This window comes from Diadema antillarum, unplaced genomic scaffold (genome assembly GCF_040938485.1).
Source record: "Diadema antillarum isolate AM-2024a unplaced genomic scaffold, OU_Dant_1.0 scf00000005, whole genome shotgun sequence".
NCBI lineage: Eukaryota > Metazoa > Echinodermata > Echinoidea > Diadematoida > Diadematidae > Diadema > Diadema antillarum.
This window is the reverse complement of record NW_027270894.1, coordinates 462662-476764: the sequence shown is the minus strand read 5'-3', so window position 1 is coordinate 476764 and position 14103 is coordinate 462662. Positions and strand designations below refer to the sequence as shown.

General features: G+C 38.5%; 1 protein-coding gene across 1 annotated transcript in view; it reads left to right on the top strand.

Moving 5' to 3' along the window:
* The first annotated feature begins 11406 nt into the window (after positions 1 to 11406).
* LOC139712126 (uncharacterized) overlaps positions 11407 to 14103 on the top strand; it is a 150655-nt gene continuing 147958 nt past the window's right edge. The window contains exon 1 of the mRNA XM_071623993.1: positions 11407 to 12580. Within this exon, the coding sequence (XP_071480094.1) occupies positions 11407 to 12580 (1174 nt within the window). The remainder of the gene's footprint in view (positions 12581 to 14103) is intronic.

The following is a 14103-nucleotide window of genomic DNA, read 5'->3' as shown; positions in this document are numbered from 1 at the left end:
AACTACGGTGCTTAAAGGGACTGCACAGTACTGGTTGAGGTGGGGACTCAGGTTTATAACATTCCTAAGTGAGATAAGCAGAAACCTCTTATGAAATATGAAAGAGCATATGTAATTTTAAGAAGAATTCAACGTTTATTTGATGAAAATTGGTTTTAAAATGGCTGAGATATAAAAAAAAGTGATAATAATAAAAGGCGACAGGCCACGCCTTTTATTAGGATCTCTTTGTTTCACCTTGTTTTTGGATATCTCAATCATTTCAAAACCGATATTCATCAAATAAACTTTGATACCCCTTAGAATTGCATGCTCTTTGACATCTCTAGAGTGGTTTCTGAATATCTCGCAAAACGTTAAAACTAAATCCTCACCTCAACCAGAACTGTACACACCCTTCAAATTGGCAATCATCATGAACAGCAATCAATGGAGAAATGGGTATTATTTTCTTATTTTCAGGAAATCTCACATTCATTCACACAGTAGACGGGCCAAGACTTAGACCTCTTAACTGTATTACCAAATGACTTTTTCATGAACTGCGTATACCATGTACCTGTACCCGTGTTGTGCATGTGCAAGCACGACGTTCATCCTGGAAACTGTATATGCCATATATTTAGCAAGTCTATTTTTTTTCTTTTTTTTTGCGAATCAGGACTTCCCAACAATTTCACGAGTAGTTAAATTTACAATGGTGGAGTTCTGTTCTGAATGGAAAAGTGTATGTGTGCACATCGCATTCATATCGAGAGCAGATTTTGCATTTATTGAAATTTCTAAATAGCACTTGACTCATGACATTTGCAAAAATAAAATCTCACGAAATATTTGGTGTATGCAGTATTTCTGCATATATTTTTAAAATTTGCAAATAGCACCAGCTAGGCTCACAACATAGATGACTTCTTCAGCAGCACATTCAGTGTATGGTTCAAAGTCTTGAAACATGTCCTGGTAACAGGAGTCGGTTTTGAGAGCATTCTCCTTTCTTTTTTTGTTCCTCCACTGTCAATACCCTTGTGTTGCTACATAGAAACGGAGGAATTTGTTACCAGAGAAATAATTTGGATAGCCACTCAGAACAAACAATCTGGAAGCTGGAATGAGGAGCCAACAAGTTTGCTTGACATGAAAAACCCTCAACAATCCTCTTGAAAAAGTTCAGAGGTTCAATGCAAATGTCATTTGGCAATGCTATGAAGTGGAGATTTAGACTTTCAATGCTGGGGCTTAAAGGTCCTGTTTACCTTTGGGAGCAGTGATTTAAAAAATGTTCAAGATATCACTTTTGATGCATATGTGTAGGTCAGTTGTATCACAAAACATCCTACCAAATAAAATTTGTGCAATAAAGCGTATAAGATATAAAGAGATATCACTATTTTTCTCATTAAACCATAACTGTAGATGGTTTAGTCTGGAAACACTTTGATTATAACTATTGTTCACATTTTGTACATTTGACAATGCTTAACATCGATTATACTGATTCTATTTTTTTGCATTGGTCGTTTCTACCCCTAACCCAACTATTTTGAAGCACTAATGCTGGGCTTTTGTTTCATCTGCAAATGGTAAATTATGCCTGTAACCTTGTGTGTGTGTCCACACTCTTTACTTGGATTACTTACTTTATACTTGGATGTAGAGATGTGAAGCAACACTTATTTGCCCCTCCAGGTATCATTCTTCCTCTGATACTGTGAAACGAGGAATGTTCACGTGCATTTTAATTTCGCGAATTTCGCGAGCGCAAAGATTCGCGAAATTAAAATGCACGCGAAAATTCTTGTCTACACTATATGCATTGAATGCCAGTGGCATTTCGCGAAAATTTCATGCCTCAAAAAAAGCCGTTGGCTCCAATTCGCGAAAAATTCATGCCGCGAATATATCATGTTTTACAGTACTGGTTGTATTTTTAGGGGATTTCTCTTTCAGTATTTCTTAAGGATAGTTTTGAACCGATTAACACTTGCTGTGTCTGGTTTAAGGAGTTCCAGTTGTTGAAACTTCAAACAGAGAAAGACTTAATCATGTTGCATAGATTTCGATTTAGTTTTCCTCACTTTCATGCTAGCTGTACCTTCAGGTTCTGGTGCTGCCTACCAAGTGGAAACATTTATTTACATTTTATACATCAAGGTGCTCTTAGCTGTAACTTGCAGTGCTCTTTATCAGTATTCAGATAATTCTTCTAAATTTGAATTTATTGTGACTTGGCCAGCCATCCTCAGACATAACAACATGCTTTAGCTTTAAAGGACTGCCCGAATGACATGGTACCTAGGTAGGGATTAGGGGGATTAGCTAATCTCTATTCATCTGCAATTACTGGTCTCCAGGCTTCTGTGCCAGTCAGCAAAGAAGACACATCAGCAGATGAGCCAATCTGCAAAAGATGCACAGTAAGTGCAGAGAAAACTGTGTTTACCAGTTCTTCTCATCCAGAGACTTGTGGGCATTGCCATTTTCCTTTTTCAAAGGAATGACATAGTTACAATTCTGCTGTTTACAATTGTGGAATGTTTGAAGAGTGGGTAAATTCTTCATGAGGAACTGGGATCCTTCAAGTTATTCGCTAATGGTGGTGGCTTCTCTTTGTGAAGTGGGCGTGCTGACATTGCACTGTCTTCACAAGATTTGTTATTGTCAAAATATTCAATACCACTGCATTGCTTCCCTCACAATACAATCAGTGAAGTGAATCCATTCTTAGATCGCAATGTATGTATTTCATTCGAATTATTGTAAGTCTACGTTTCTGCTCTCTACCTCTGTAACAATTGTACAGTAACACTTGCTTTTTTATTACCCACGCCGATGAAAATCGGCAGGGGGTTATGTAAAGGGTTCCGTATGTTTGTTTGTTTGTTTGTTTGTTTGTTTGTTTGTTTGTGTGTTTGTTTGTTTGTTTGTTTGTTTGTTTGTGTACAAGATAACAAGAGAACGGGTAAACAGATTTGCACGAAATGTTCAGGGGATGTCTGGATAGTGACAGGAAAGAATCGATTAGATTTTGGTGATAATCGGTTGACCCTTGCAAATTCTGTGCGACCTTTAAGTTTTGACCCCATGGTATAGTGACCACTCCGAAAATTTACCGTTTCTCACTTTGCGATTTTCCGCTACCATTCGAAAACATAAACTCCCAAACGATCGGACTTCGCTGCTCAAATGTTCGTAAGAATTCCGAAATTTACGTTTAGGCCTATTTGAAGGACTATGTCCTTCTGGATTTATGAAAGTTCGTTCTCCGTCGTCACAAACTGGCCCGTATTTTGATGATTTTTCAAATTAAAATTGATTGTTTTTTTCGTTGGAGGAGCATTTGCTCGGTCGCAGTCACACTGCACGATATGCGCGCTCAATGTACAATGTCAATGCGTGTGCAAGGCCACTGAAAATGCATCGCGCTCTACCCTGTTGGTGCAAAATAGCATCGGGGACGTTGCGGCGCTCTTTGGTGACCGAATACTGGTGCAGTAGACATTTGCATTTAACCCTTGCATTGAATAATTCCCGTAGACACTAATCATAGGGGTAATTGCCTAGGGGGTACGTAAATTTTGTTTTTCTTTTACGCTTTTGTGGATACCATCAAAGATCGTACACTCATACGACCTTTGATATCAACACACTCTCGGCTTGCTATAAGCAAAATATCCCGCAAGAAAACGGCGTATTTCTCGATTTTTAGCGCTTTTTCGGCGACCCGTCGCGTAGACAATACTCTTAAAACTGGACTTAATTCGCGCGCGCTTGGAAAAGTTCCGAATCTGCACTTTTGACGGTGGAATTTGGGATTTTCGATGGATTTTTGGAGGAGACTAAAGGACTTTCCTGTGGTGAATGAGTGTTACCGTATGTGAAATGATGTGATTTGCGTGTGATGTGACTGTAGAACCAAAGATCGTACACTTCAGTGTACGATCTTTGGTAGAACGCACTGGCTGGTGATAAAGGACACTGGCAATTAAGTGACCGAATTCTGGTAGATGACCGAATGCACAGTATGTTTACCCCGACTTTGTACAAGGTGTGGGTCTGCCGCCTTTGACGGCCCCTCTCTAGTTTGTTTTGTTTTTATCGTTCCATATTCCACATTTTAGTAAATAATCATGCGCATGACAAGAGATTGAATGAGGGAATTGTCGAGTACAACAAATATTGCTAAATTTACATAAAAGCATTGCTTGTATTGAATTACACATTTTAAATTTGACAGTACCACCAGTGATTTGCTGAATGCACAATGTTGCAAGTGGCATGCTGTTATGGTCATATTGAGAGGGTTAATACAATAACAAAACACATACACGTTATACTTCCAGTCCCACATGCTAGTATTTGTGTTGGTTTTGCAAAACAAAAAGTTACCTCCACTCCTAGTCCCACATGCCAGTGCCTGTGTGTGTGTGTGTGTGTGTGTTTGTGTTTGTCATTATGTTATCCGTAATGATTGATTGTTCAGAGTCTTTTGTTTTGTTGCTGGTTAGAAAGACTGCAAATATGCCCCTGTATGATGAGAGCCATTTTACATGTCGCTGTAATACAGCACAAACTGTTCTATATTTAGCTTACCCTCTGAGTCTCAGTCAGCTGAAGATGTAGAAGTCTGATTATCATCCATTCCACGCATATAAGTTATCCATTATCAGTTGACTCCTTTTTTGTTCGTGCATGATTGTCTGTTTAGGTTGTTTTGTTTTGTCTTTGTTTGTTTGTCTGTTTGTTTTTTTGTTGACAGAGTTACATTGGAAAAATAACCAGTGGGTGTGTTAGGTGCTTTTAGATAAAAATCAGGAATAACAAGCAATGAAAATTGTGTGAGTTTTGTTGATATTCAAGGAAAACTTATCATGAAATCCAGCCAGACAAGTTGTACATTGGACCAGAATTACGGAAGTAGTAGTAGGATCATGTTGTTATTGGCCTGCTACTGTAATGTGTGTGCATGTGTGGATATGATATTGTTTGGTGCGTGTGTGCGTGTGTGTGTGTCTGTCTGTCTGTCTTTGTGTGTTTCTTTTTGCCATTATGACCTTTTTTTGGGTGTGTGTCTTTGTTTGTTTTTTTTTTTCAGTGCAGGATGAAAGACCAGAAAATGGTAACTACTGTGCAGAAATGTCACATAACTCCTTGGTGTGTGTGTGTGTGTGTGTGTGTGTGTGTATGTGTTTCTTTTTTGCCATTATGAACTTTTTTATGTGTGTTTATTCAGTGCAGGATGAAAGAGCAAAAAGGGTGACTACCAGGCGGAAATGTCACATAACTATTCCAAACAGGATTATACCAGATTTTTCTTCAGCTGGAGTAATGCCAAAAAAAGAAAAGAAAAGAAAAAAGAAGCAACTGCATTGTATAAAGGAAAGCATTGTAATAGTATAGAGGCATATGTTTGTGAAGAAGTTACCTGCTGTGGTATTTCAGTCATTTGTATAGCCATTGATTCATATGTGACAGTGCACCTCAAAACGAACATAAAGTCGCACACACTGATTTTGCGTGAGGACTGAAAATAAGTGAAATGGGTCAACCTAGCCAAACTTGACTTTTTCATATTTTCTGAAAGAGCGGGTCTTCTTTTACATTATGCTAAAATTTGGTATCATAAAACGGGCAGGAAAGTGTGTTTTTTTAGCAGTTTATCTCGAACATTTTTGGTAGAATAGTGTGATTAGGTGTGTCTTTAGAATCCCTTTTTCATTTCTGAAAAACCTTGTCCACACTCTTCACTTTCAACTCTAATAACTTTTGAAAGGATAGGGCTACTGCTTTGAAAGTTGGCATTAATTATGGACAGAATGTGTTAATGAGGCATGCTTAATTTCAGTTTAATCTGATAATCCCTTCATTGTTGTTACTCTGGTGGTTTACTTCCTGTCTTTTGTCCCATTCATTGCACAGCCAAGTATGGCTTCGTAAAGATTAAGCGCTTGAATAGACACTGTACTTCAGATCCTCTTTTCTCACTTCACACTTTTCCTGAGTTTGGGCTTTCTTTCCAATATTTAGGTATATTAGGAGAGTCCATTTGATTTGAGTTATACATCATTTTAAAGCTTAAAGTCTGCTCTTTCAGAATATGGTCTTAACTAAAAATTCATGTCTGGCGACTTTTTGTTTGTTTTGAGGTGCAGTGTCACATATCGGCTCTTCCACTGTGGGGAAATTTACTGCAGACATGACCGTCTTCTCATCATTAAATTAACACCTATGTATGACACTGCATATCTTTTGTTGGAGAAAGAAATAGATGGAAGTGATTCCATCTCTTAAAGCTGTACAAGATTGGTATTGATGAAGACATTTAACCCGTTGAGGACGAGTCCCGAGTATACTCAGGCAGGTGTCTACAGGAAATGCATGTTGTAGCAAAATCAGTCCGTCCTCAAAGGGTTAACAATGTTTTTTCCCCAATTCCATATGGACATCAGAAATCTGAAAAGGATGGTATAGTTCTGGTTGAGATGGGGCTGTAGGTTTCCAACTTTTTTTTTTTGCAAGATAAATGAGAAATCTTTTAGGTAACATAAAAGAGCATACAATTCTAGAAAGAATTCCAAGTTCATTTGATGAAAATTGACTTTGAATTGGCTGAGATATCCAGAACAAAGGAATTCTGATAAAAGGTGAGACCCTCCTTTTTATTGAGATTGCTTTGTTTTACTTTGTTTTTGGATATCCTAGCTATTTCAAAACTGATTTTCAGCAAATACTATTTGAATTTCTCTTAGAATTGTATGTGTGCTCTGTAATTTTTCATTGATAAATTGTTTGAACCAATAATTTTGAAGAGCATTAAGATCTGAAATTTCCTTCTCTATCAAAACTATAGCATACTTTTAATTATCTAAACTGTGTTGCAAATTTAAGAATCAACAACTAATGATTGAGCATTAACCCGTTGAGGATGGGCTGATTTTGCTACAACACGCATTTCCCATAGACCCCTGCCCAAGTATACTCGGGACTCGTCCTCAACAGGCTACGTAAGGTCTTTTATGATTAAAGCCAAGTGTAGCAATAACTGCCAGTGTTGACTTTGCATGAGATGTTGCAATGAAGTGATATGGAGTCTTTCTTGCATTTTGTCATAAATTTAATAATCAGAGGGCAGGCACTCAAGGCACAAATGCAAAAAGCAAGGCCGTTGGGGGAAAAAACTCCCAAAACATAATAAAAGGATAAAGCAAAAGAAGCAAACTCACTTAAACCAAACTGATCATGACTGAAATGGATAGTCTTAGGCCTATCACTGGGACAATGTCCCAGTCTTGCATTCTCATCTTTGTTTATGTGCACATTGATTTCCCCAAGTTGATCAATATTTTATTCCTCCTACCCTTTGACCCCACCCCACCCCAACCCCCTCCCCTTTCTGACTGGTCAATAACATACCATTTTATTAGCATTCTGATGTGTAGCAGTGATTGATGTGGAGTTGACTGGCATAGACACAATGCTGTTTCGAAAACCATAAAAGTGATATCATGCACAACAGGGAAGAATCGTAGCCCTGGAGGATGTAGTAATTGGTTTCGGCTTTCCTGGAAGAGGAAGTAGTTTCTGAAAAATCCACCTGTTGAGCTCTCTTCTATTCATCGCTCTCTCTGTCTAGGTGCCAACTTTGCAATCCATTATTCCAAAGGTTTGTTGTTCAGAAGGTTTGAGAATCCAAAAATGAAATAAAGTTCATTATTCCAAAGGTTCATTATCCTGAAGGTTTGTTATTCCAAAAATGAGATAATATTCATAATACCGAAAATTTGTTTGTTATTCCAAAAATGAGATAATATTAATAATACCAAAAATTTATTAATCCAAAAATGAAATAAGGTTTGTTATTCCAAAGGTTCATTTTCCGAAAATGAAATAAGGTTCGCAATTCGAACAGTTTGCTTGTACGCACCTTCTTTTCATTGCTGGGTTAACGAAACTTATCTCTGTTTTGGACCAACAAGCCTTCAGAATAATGAATCTTATTACCTTTCCAGATTAACGAATCTTTGGAGTAACAAACCTTATTTCATTTTCAGATAAACCCTCGGTATAAAGAACATTATTTCATTTTGGGAGTAATGAGCCTTTGGAATAACTTTTCTGTTTCATTGAATGACAGTTAATTTCTGAAAGCCAGCTTGAACATGACACAAAATTGTACTTTAATAATTGAAAAATGATACATCTGGCAATGACCTTGGTGTGAGTAACAGAATTGTGAGCGTAAGTCCCAACGGTTCCAGGCAGAAGCATGATCAGCATGGGCAAACATGGGAGTGATTCCTGATTGACTGATGAAACATTGTAGGAATGATACTTCTCAGGGGAAACAGGATGTAATGTTAGAAGTCAGGGCAGTAGTTGTGAATTCTTGTAGTATGATATTTATGATCACAGCCAGCTTTGATTTGCCCCGTGAGACTTTATATGAGTGAGACATCCTAATTCATTTGAAGAATGTATATACCTGGTATACACATTGTATATCTTTTTATTAATTTGATTTTTATTTTTTTGCTCTTTGGATGTATTGTCTAATAATAGCCAGTTGCACTGCGTTTCACTGTGAAAAAAAATCCATTTGTGTAATTTAGATTGAGCTATTGAATTCAGAGTAAGGGTTAAAGAGAGAGAGAGAGAGAGAGAGAGGTGATCATCGAAGGAGTGAAAGTGTTAATAATGATGATAATAATAATAGTAATGATAATAATAATAATAATAATAATGATAATAATAATAATAATAACAATGATAATAATAATAATAATTATTATTATGATAATGATAAGGTGTTCTTTATCCAAGGTAGCCTCTTTAATGTTGCCCCTGCTCTACTGGAGGGCCCTGCCATTATCACCCTAGCATTGTCAGGTACCCATTTATACACCTGTGTCGAGAGGGACATTGTGGATAAAACATCTTGTCCAAGGATGCAAGCACTGGGCAGGAATCGAACTTGGGTCCTCCGACTGGGAGTTGGGAGTCTTATCCACTATGCGACAGCACCCCCATGATGTTGAAATCATTGAAAAGATAGTGCAGAAGTGTATTCATTGTTAGTATTTTTTAAATAATTTTAGTGTGTGATACGGAAAAAATAACCATTTGATATGTGACTGTAAAGCATTTACCTGTGTTATTGAATCTAGACCACTGGCTTTTGATTAAGAGTGAGAATGAGAAAGAGAGAGAGAGCGTGTAAGTATCAATAGAGATTTTGAATTCATTGTAAGGATGTCAAAGTTTGTTTTATTTTTGTGTGACTGTATTTATTAAAAATGACCATAATTTCCCATAGTTTTACTACATGTATATAAACCATTTCACCTAGATGTAATTTATTAAAGCTATTGAGTTCAGAGTTAGCAAGAGATAGAGAGAGAGAGGAAGAGAGACAGAGACTTTGGGCAATCTTTTTTAACACACCTTTAAAGCAGGAAGTTGAGATAAGCTAGATAAAGATATATGGTATTTGATGATATGTGACCCGCTACAACAAAAGGATCCGAAAGTTGGGGGAGGACGATTTTCTGAAAGTGGCATGACATTATTCCCTTACTTTTCTACTTTAATTTCATATGTAGCACAACTCATAAAAGTACTCTGTTGTGGAGGTATTGATGATTTTATTGGCGCATGTCAAGTGGTTGAGGAAATCAGAGTTTCTAGAAAAACATCTTCAAAGTTTTCGTTCCGACGCTATCATAATCAAGGGGAGGCAAGACACTTTTCACCGCTTTGACCTCCGTGATGTTCATTCAAGCTTAGCGCCAGTGGTCTATGCACAACCAATCAGTAATCAGGATGCCTCGCACTGACCAATAAGATCACTCCCTCGTTGCTAGGGGCGGAGTCTAGCTGCGGCGCTAAATCCAAATCTTCGGACATGTTTCTGTTACGTTGAAAGTCGGAAAATCATGGCCCAGAAAAATGTTTATTTCTTGCCTTTCCTTTGATCATTTAGCTTCGAAATTTCAGCAGATGATAGACAAAACATTAGACTACAAAATTATGCCAAAAACAGAAATCTGATTGTTATGACCAATTTTGATGATGTGACTTCAAACTCAATTTTCTCGGCCCAGCCGTCAGCGACTTTAGGATCCTTTTGTTGTAGCGGGTCACATATATCTGTATCTCTTGTAGGAATCTTTTTACCTGTCCTGATAATGATACAATGTACTCTGTATCCCAATAGCCATCAGTTGAACAGACAGGTGGAACACTGTCTTAATATGCATCGAAAAGTTTTAGCCACATCAATTTTCGTAAGGTATTTATGGGAGTATAGATTCATTTACCATGCCGAAGCTGGTTTATGGTGGTTTTGCTATTAAATACAGATGATGATAAAACTGTCTTAAGCATCACCATTTGCCCATGTTGGAAATGAAATGAAAGATATGGATACTTATACAGAGTAATTGTCAAGGTAAGATGGGCATTAAAACAGTTGTATGAGGACTGTTTGTTCACATGATCAGTATGTCTTGTCTCCCTGTTTCTGACAAGGGCTTCCAGAAACCTTGAACATCTCCTAACCTGCTGAGGAAGAGTCCCGAGTATACTAGTGCAAGTGTCTATGGGAAATGCTTGTTGTAGCAAAATCAGCCCATCCTGAGCAGAAGTGCTGTTGTCTATCATTACAAGCTTCCCTTATTGAGGAGTTAGTTTCACCCACTGAGGTGTGTGTGATGCACATGCAAAGTTCTTCCTTATTGCTCTATGGAATCTTTCCGACTTTGATTGATGGAAGAAGGCACCTCGATAAAGATTTGGGTTGCCTTATTCTACACATTGATAATGTGTCTTAATACTTGCAAATAAAACTGGCAATTTATCTACAGAGGATGTCCATATAAATACTTACCCCCCCCCCCAAAAAAATAGCATATATATATATATATATATATATATATATGTTGATAAGGTAGTCCACATGTTGGCAAGATAAAAAGATAAGTAACAAAGCTGCAACAAAGTTCATGCTGTATTCACCAACGGTTTATTTCTTCACACAAATTTTCGAGCGTCTCGCCGCCCTTTCTCAAGTGTTGACGCTCAAAAATTTGTGTGAAGAAATAAACCGTTGGTGAATACAGCATGAACTTTGTTGCAGCTTTGTTACTTATCTTATATATATATATATATATATATATATACATATATATATATATATATATATATACATACATATATATATATGTATATATATGATTGTAACATTCTGCTGGAATAATGTTTAGGTCACCCCATCTTTTTCCCTCTCCCCTCACAAGCTCCTATTCATTGACTGGTAGTGTTGTAGGCACCTACTTTTACAAAGAGATGTACTTATATTGAAATGTCTTTATCTCTCTGTCTTTCTTGCAGATTTTCAAGGAATACTTGATGATGGATGGTGACATAGCAAGAGAGTCCAGCGGGAATGATGATTTTGACATCATTGGCGACGATGCAGAGTGTTCCACATCTGGCGAAGGAGGGATAGTGGTTTCAGTCGAGACGAGTGTGGTTGTCACAAACGGAGATGACCCATCCGTCTCCAAGCAACCAGTTGAGGAAGAGTTCTCGATATCAGCGGTAAAAGAGGATCATGCAAGTCCACCTCAAAGCCTGGGAAATGGAGACCATGAAGAAGAAGGCCTCATAGAACACAGCAGGGTTGGAAATGAGGACGAAGGAGAAGACAAACCAAAGGCATCTGCGGAGGACCTGATGAATGAGTTTGGTATCTCCCTGGATAGTGGCGAGCAGAACCAGCCGGATGAGGAGGAGTCCAAGGAAGGTGGGGCGGTTGGAGATGTTGTTGAGGAGGATCATGTAGCAGTCACCACCACCAAAGTGGAGGAAGCTAGTGTCAATCTTGACTTCCTTGGAAAGGATGAGGAAGAAAAGGAAGCAGCACCTGAAGCAAAGGATGCTGAGGAGGCAGTAGAGGCTGCAGGGGAGGATGAAGTCAAAGAGTCCACAGAGGTGGAAACCAGTGACGCTCCCCAAGACACTGCTGAAGACACTCAGGAAGAACCGCCCAAAGACATTCCAGAAGATGCGCCCAAAGATGATGTGGAAGATGCGCCCAAAGATGATGTGGAAGATGCACCCAAAGATGTTGTGGAGGATGCACCCAAAGATGTTGTGGAAGATGCGCCCAAAGATGATGTGGAAGATGCTCCCACAGATGTTGGGGAAGATCCGCCCAAAGATGTTGTGGAAGAGCCACCCAAAGATGTTCTGGAAGAGCCACCCAAAGACATTCCGGAAGACACCCCCAAAGACATTCCTGAACAGATAATCACTGATGCTACCGAGGATGCTCCCAAGGAGGTTCCTGCACCCGAGGAGGACGGGCAGCAGGACTCGGCAGTGGACGTAACACTTGATACCTCGCAGGATCAGGACACCAGCCTGGATATCTCGCAGGACCTTAGCCTGGATGTGTCACTGGACAAACCTCAGGATGTGAGCGAAGAGCTTGAGGTTCCTGCAGCCGAGGAGAAGGTGGAGGAACAGGAACCTGCAGAGCAGAGTCTGAATGAATCTGGAGAGGTACCAACCAGTGTTACAGGTATGTGTCCTTCCAGTGTCTTTGTTTTGTCTGTATGATCCAATTATTGAGTGTTTGAGATCTCTCTACATACAGCAGTGTGTGCTTTGTGAATGTGTCTTCAGGTCAGGTGTGTGAAATGTTTGTCTGGTTGCGTGCCTTACTTGGTATTTTGGTGGTTCGTTTTATGATTTTGGCCCAAACTCCATAAAGGGATATCTATTCATGGCAAACAGCTGTAATTGCAGATACCATGGCAAGACTTAAAAATCATTTGCTCTTAACTGTGGTAATTGCAGTTTCGAAGGTTTGCAGTTTCATGTGAATGGGTAACTTGTAACAGGGGATAATAGCTCATCCCTTTACTGAAGAAATGAACAATGCCAATTCTCAAAGCCATCTTCTGGTTGAATGAACAAATACATTATACTTTCATTTGATTTTAGATATCAGGTATTCTTTTGTACTTGTGCGTGGATAATGTGCACCAATAAAAGGCCTGAATGATGAAATGAACTGCAACCTGTCTGTGGGCACAAATGGAGTGATAAGATCCTTTATGAAATATTAATGGTGTGAATGAAATGTAAGCTGGAATGAGCTGTAATAGGTTTGCATGTGGTTGTACTTTTTTGTTGTGTATATACAGCAGTATGTTAGTATAAGCAACAGAGAAAAATTGGAGATGCTTTGCGTACAAAATTTTTATAAGTATCATGTGATAGCCTGGTTAACTAACATATTCAAATTTACATGAATGCAAAGTTTTCTGAGAACCTGTACTTATGAATCATTCAATTCACAAGCTCCTTCTTGATACACACTTGTACTCAGAAAACTGTTTGCTAGCAGAGCACTCTGATAAATAAGTTTCAACTTTGCACCTTTTGTCACACAGGGATCACCTTTATGAGTGTAACTTTGCACCTTTCGAACCAGTTTAGGTGACACTGGTTAAGGTGCAATGTTACACCTGTAAATATGCTCCCGGTGTGTCACTGGTGTAGGGGCAAAGTTGAACCCATTTTTCATAAGAGTGTAGTTGCTATGTCTTGTATGCCTCTTGCAAGCTTTTCCTATTGTGGGCTACAACTTCTAAAGGCATAGTGTGCTGGAGAATTTGAATATCATTGTTAACCAGTCTATTACATCTCTGTAGTCTTTGGCTAGAGAGCTGCACTTGTTATTACAATTGCACTGAAAGGTACAGCTGTAGTAGTCTACTGACATTACCGCTTTTTCTGTGTGCAGTGCTGTATGCTTAAAATGTGTTTAAATGTTGTCTTTGTCATTTTTAGTTCTGTGAGTTCAGTGTTCAAATGTTTTCTCTATGTCTTCTAACTGTTCCTTTCCAAATGTCCGCACCCGCACATTCAAACTACTTTGCAGGGGCTAGATGGCCTCACATCAAATCAGAAGTCTTGTAATCCTTTGAAATACTGAGCTGATGAAACCTAGTCTAATTTCTAGGCTGGTAGTGCCTTATATAAAACCTTGCATATTCTTTTGTACTTCAATGTTTATGAATGCAGTATAAGTGACAC